Below are 6,000 nucleotides of genomic sequence, written 5' to 3' on the forward strand. Positions count from 1 at the left end.
AATGAGCTCTGTCACCATGTTCAATCATATCTCAGATGTTACCGATTGGGTTCAGATCTCGCAAGTTCGGAGGGCCAGCACATCAATTGGAACTCACCACTGTGTTCCTCAAACCATTCTATCACACTCCTGGCCTTGTGACACGGTACATTATCTTGCTCAAAAACGCCACTGCCATCAGGAAACATGATCCTCATGAAGGGGAATATGTGGTCTGCAACCAGTGTATGATACTCCTTGGCCATCATGATGCCTTGTACAAGCTCCACTGGACCCACGGATGTCCATGTGAATGTTCCCCAGAGCATAATGGAGCTGCCATCAGGCTGTCTCTGTTCTACAGAACACGTATCAAGGCGTCGTTCTCTTGGAAGACGAGAGATTCGCTCCTTTCCATTGGTGTGATGAAGAACGTATCAGGTTCATAAGACTGTGCGACACTTTGCCACTGCACAGACATCCAGTACCGATGGTCACATGCCCATTCCAGTCATGGTGTTAACACTTGCACACGCATGGCTCATCGGCTGCAGAAGCCCATCATTAGGAGTGTTCAAACACGTTGTACTCTGCCCAGTATTAAACTCTTATGTAAGTTCTGCCACAGTCTGTTGCCTGTCCTGTTTTACCAGTCTGCCCAGTCTATGACGTCCAACGTCTGTAATGAGGGGTGGCCACCAACCCCACGACATCCTGACACGGTTTCACCATGCGTTGAAGACACTCACCACAGCACTCCTCGGACACCCGACAAGTTGTGCAGTTTCTGAAATGCTTATGCAAAGCCTCCAGGTGACCACAATCTGCCCTCGGTCAAATTCCTTCCCCATTCTACACACAGACAGCATTCTCACCGATACTACACGCACTGTGCGTGTGTCTGACTAGCTGTCATTCCTTGCCAGGTGACACAGCTATCCCCTGGATGGGTATATATCGATTGTAGGTCGGTGGTTATAATGTTCTGGCTGATCAGTGTATATAGCAATTGACTGTATGGAATACATGCAGTAGGATGGGTTAAAGTGCCAAAATATACCTACTGTGTTTTGACATGCCCATGACCACTCATTGAATGAAGCTGACAAATTCGTATCAAGATGGACTGTCCAACATGTATACAAAGACTGGTGTACCATTCACAGCCATGTTACATGGCATAACAACAGTCACTGTACAAAGATCCTAACTTACAAGGACCAGAGAGAAGTGTCAATGACAATCAGTTTCAAACCCTACAAAAATTTCTGTCATCAGTGAATGCAAGTCCACACCAATCATTTTCTGAGTGAACACTGCGATGTACATTTGGAGTCAAATATTTCACAGAAGAGCATTGTTCACAGAGTTACATAAGGCTGAACATCTTCAATGGTCCAAACATTACAGAAATTGGACAGTAGTTGAATGGAGACATGTAGTGTGGTCCAACTAATTGTGATTTTTAACTCTTTCAAATGATGCAATGCACTGAGTGTATCAAAGACCCACTGGGGCATTTAACCTGCACTGTGTGGAGGGTGTAGATCAGGCCAAAGGCAGTTCTGTGACCTTTTGGAGGTATTTTAAGATTATGATTTGCAACTACTCATTCATTTATGTTACTGTAAACTTGAACCAGAATGTTTATTTCAACATTCTCAGTGACCTAGTGTTGACCTTTGTTCTGCAACTCCACAATGAATATGCCATAGACTCTCTCATCTTATGAGACGACAGTAGCCGTATTCGCAGGACTGCAACCCTACTTTCCTGGTTTGATGAACACTCAGGAACGCTTTCACACCTTGACTGGCCTGCTTGACTATCTGATCTTAATCCCAAATAAAATGTGTGAGATTATATTGAACAGCTGGTGAAACATAGCAATCAACATCTTCATCAGAGGATACATTCATCGATGAATGGTTTCAGCTGGGTATGGCATACCTGAAGATACTTGGGGAGGCGGGGGACACATCCTTGCCAAATTCCAGCCATTATTAAGATTAGAGGCAGTGTTACCCAGTATTAGTGTGATGTCTCCTCAGAATGATTAATTTTTTGATCACTGTGCTACGCTTCACAGAGAACATTGGAATTAATACAAGTTTTATAATACTGTAGTATTTTATAAAGTCATTTTATTGTATTGCACTTAAATATAATGTACATCTTTGGCTTCTTTCTACATTCTAGAATGCTCTTTCTGTGGAATCCATGCAATATGATTCAGGTTGTTTAATACGTAATAATGTAACGTAATAATATAAGGAGCAACAGGTTAATGGACCACGAAATTATGAACACTTTGCCAAGCTGAAAGCTTAATCATTAGTGCATACACACATCATGACAGCAGCAAAACTGATTACTAGGTAACAGGAGATAGGAGTTCTGTTATTGTTCCCCACCCTTTGATTTTTTTCAATTGGTGCATATGTTCACAGTTTTGTAGGCGAAGCCCACAAAGTTGAAAGCAAACAAACTGGTTGTGGTGACATACAGATCTGTAGCTTAGTCCAAGGTACGGGCTGCGTTGAAAGGTTACAGTTTGATTGTGAGTTGGCTTCGCCAACAAATATGATAGTAAAAATACTCAGATGTTGCGAAAGACTAATCTGTAGCTTTGCCCAAGATCTAGGTTAGGTTGGAAGGTGACAGTTTGGTTGAGAGTTGGCAAAGCCAACGAATGTGATGCTAAAAAAACCTGGTTGTTGTGACTGACTGATCTGTACCTTAGCAAGTTTGAAAAAATTGCCAATGACATCATGTTATAGTCGCTATACAGTTCACAGTGTTTGTCACGTTTTCCTATGTCACTAATCAAAGCTGACAAGTCATATCGAGTATTCCTCAGTGTCCCATAATGAGAAAATATTAAACACGGAAAAATGTATGCTACAGATCAGTTGAGCCCCCACAACTGAGATTCATTGGGGAGAGAGGTATGTAACAGGCTACTATATCAGTAGACTATTGACTTAAAGTGCAAAGGGAAATGAAAATGATTGTTTTGTAATGTATAACTGACATACCATGAGTCCAGAGGGCTACTGACACAAAATATATACATGCACTTGTGTGACAGAGAACTGCAACACTGGCAGAGTATAGAGATTGGTGACAAAACTGGAAAGCTGGTTGGTTGGTTGATTTGGGGGAGGGGAACAAACAGTGAGGTCATTGGTTTCATCGGATAAGGGAAAGATGGGAAGTAAGTTGGCCGTGCACTTTCAAAGGAACCAGCCCGGCATTTGCCTCAAGCGATTTAGGGAAATCACAAAAACCTAAATCAGGATGGCTGGATGTGGGTTTGAACCACCAGCCTCCCAAACGCAAATCTAATGTGCTAACCACCATGCCACCTTGCTTGGTGATGGAAAAGTTATGAACTGTTGACACACTTCGTGAGGACAGTAAATAATACCCATGCCATACATTAATTTAAACAAAGTGGAACTATGGACCATCCAACATAAAAAATGGAAAACTTCAGAAGGTATCTCTAATAGCAGTATGCAGCAAACTCTCATGTACAAGGTTTTCCAACAACCACCCAATGCATCACCTTCTCTTAATGTGGGTTAATCAAGGGGAATAAAAAAAGCCTAAGGCTACATGCATCTCATATCATTCAGCAAGCTAGTAACCAAAGGACTACCATCGGTTTGACATGAATCTTCTCACTGCCAATACCACATTGTGTCTTTGGCATCAACAGCCTAAGTCTATTGATTCAATCTGCATATCAAGCAAGTAACAATCCAACTGTGGTACGGCAGAGGTCACATTACACACAGTTTCAAATTTGGTCTCTGGAAACCAACTTAATAAGAACCTAATAAGGCAGACAGTTAACTTCAGTTCAGTATGTCTATTTTAACTGTTCAAATTGGAGAAAATACACCATATAAAAATCTTAAGCAAAGTGAGACGATTGAGACATTATATGGATTAGTTTCACCAACATAATCTGATGTGGCACATATTAGGAATCTATTAGAAACTCACGGTAAAAAGTGAAATAACAAGAAGACGCTCTGACAAATGTATAGATGTCATAGAGCGTCCAAACCCATCTAAAAACGGCTGCAGCCGGCAGGATTGAGGACATTGCCTAGTTGATTTAACAACCATCATGCAAATGCCAACTACAACTTTAAAACAATACGTTCAGTAAAGGTATAAAAGGCACAAAAAAGCATTGTGTGATACGAATATTCTAATACTTAGAGAGTACGCCGTTCCTATTATTAACACCGACAATAAAAACAGATTATTCTGTGTCTCTCTCAAAATTATAACGTACTTATTTTTTAATGGGTAATTGAAGTTTAGTTAAAATACTTTTGTTACGATTCGATCAATACGGGCGTGGGTAATACAATACTGACAACTAACCTAAACTCACCCTTTTGTGTGTCCTTCTATCTTCTTCACTTTAGTTTTTTCTGCGAACCTTCTGTTTCCATCCATTATAAACGCAACGTGCTTCGGCACACCCCCATATTTGACAATGTCCACACATACCATTTCCAAAAGATTTAGGCCTTTCTCCCGTATCCAAGACATTTAAACACGATATCTATAAAAGGAACAAATGTGTAAAATCAGTTAACACTGCACAAGACTACCACATCCTGTTGGCAACAAACACGTTATAAATCACTACTGCAAGCACTTACACCAACAGCAATGAAATGAAGTTTTATTTACCGGCTTAACCTTCCTTGCGATGAAACAAGTCAGTTGTTGGTGTGGTGGTACCTATGTCGAAATATGAATGCTATTAAACCACGAGGCTGCGCGCAGATCTGTAATGGAGAATGTACTGCAGAGAGAAACAAATTATATTCATATCTTACTTCTGTGTAAACTATGCAACAAACACACATGTGACATCATAACAACTCGCGCAGTGGCTTAATACAAGACCAGAAAAGGGATGCATAAATAAAAATCAAGCCATACTATTTCATGACATAGGCCGTTTTTCTGTCTGAGCTTTTTGCAACGTTTTATTTACACACATTTTTGCTAACATTGCTATAATGTACACACTACACATGTATGTCACGTGAACATATTTGATCGATTCATCGATATATCGACACTTAGATCGAAAGCCAGTTGCTGACTGATACGTAGCCTACTGTATATGTCCGATACTATTCTCCAGAACGGGATAAATAATCAAAATTTTAATAAATATTGAATTGTGAAAATCCAGTATTGACAGTCTTTTATAATTTTATTTATTTATTTGTTAGTCAGCAGAGGAATTATTTTAAAAAGCCTGTCATACAGATATACACGCTAGTTATTACAGAAGCAAAGAAGGGAAGAAATAAAGAAAAAATTTAAAAAAATTCGTCAAATGTTTTGTTAAATGATTTCTCTAAAAGTACGGAACAAAATAAGTAGAAAACATTTGCTGCAGCTCATTTGCTATATATTATTTCGAGCATCGTTCAAAGGTGTATCACAAAAGGGGTGCTATCCAAAATTTTCGGGACTGGTGCTGCCTTTTTTTGAGACCTTACCTAATGGTCACCATCACCCTCGAAGTAGTTCCCATTCGCACTTACACAGCGGTCCCAGCGCTTCTGCCACTGGTCAAACGTTTTCTGGGAGAGCTGCTCTTTGAGGGTGTTTATCGCCGCCAGCGATGCTTCTTGAATCCTCTCTAGAGTGTCGAACCGACGGCCTTTCAACTTTAGTTTCAGTTTTGGGAATAGCGCAAAGTCGCAAGGTGCCAAATCTGGCGAGTACGGTGGGTGGGGTACAACTGCCGTGTTGTTTTTTGCCAAAATGGTCCTGATGAGCAAGGACGTGTGACAGGGCGCGTTGTCGTGATGCAGCAGCCAGTTCCCTTGACGCCAAATTTCGGGCCGTCGTCGTCGCACGTTTTCACGGAGCCGACGCAAAACGTCACAGTAGTACGCGGAATTCACCGTTTGGTTGTGTGGGACGAATTCTTTGTGCACAATTCCGCAATAATTCCTCAATAGAGTTGAC

General features: G+C 40.9%; 1 protein-coding gene across 3 annotated transcripts in view; it reads right to left on the bottom strand.

Moving 5' to 3' along the window:
- The window catches only part of LOC126184865 (dehydrodolichyl diphosphate synthase complex subunit DHDDS), a 55,769-nt gene extending 50,675 nt beyond the window's left edge, over positions 1 to 5,094 (bottom strand). Inside the window, exons 1-3 of one of the 3 annotated variants that reach the window (XM_049927481.1) lie at positions 4,954 to 5,094; positions 4,699 to 4,796; positions 4,394 to 4,567 (exon numbers count right to left, since the gene is read on the bottom strand). In XM_049927481.1, coding sequence (XP_049783438.1) covers positions 4,394 to 4,554 — 161 coding nt within the window. In that variant the 5' untranslated portion in view covers positions 4,555 to 4,567; positions 4,699 to 4,796; positions 4,954 to 5,094. Of the gene's footprint in view, positions 1 to 4,393; positions 4,568 to 4,667; positions 4,814 to 4,953 lie in introns of all 3 variants that reach the window. The other 2 variants (XM_049927483.1, XM_049927482.1) reach the window with 2 other exon arrangements.
- Positions 5,095 to 6,000: the final 906 nt, after the last annotated feature.

The sequence above is a fragment of the Schistocerca cancellata genome, chromosome 4 (genome assembly GCF_023864275.1).
Source record: "Schistocerca cancellata isolate TAMUIC-IGC-003103 chromosome 4, iqSchCanc2.1, whole genome shotgun sequence".
Lineage (NCBI taxonomy): Eukaryota > Metazoa > Arthropoda > Insecta > Orthoptera > Acrididae > Schistocerca > Schistocerca cancellata.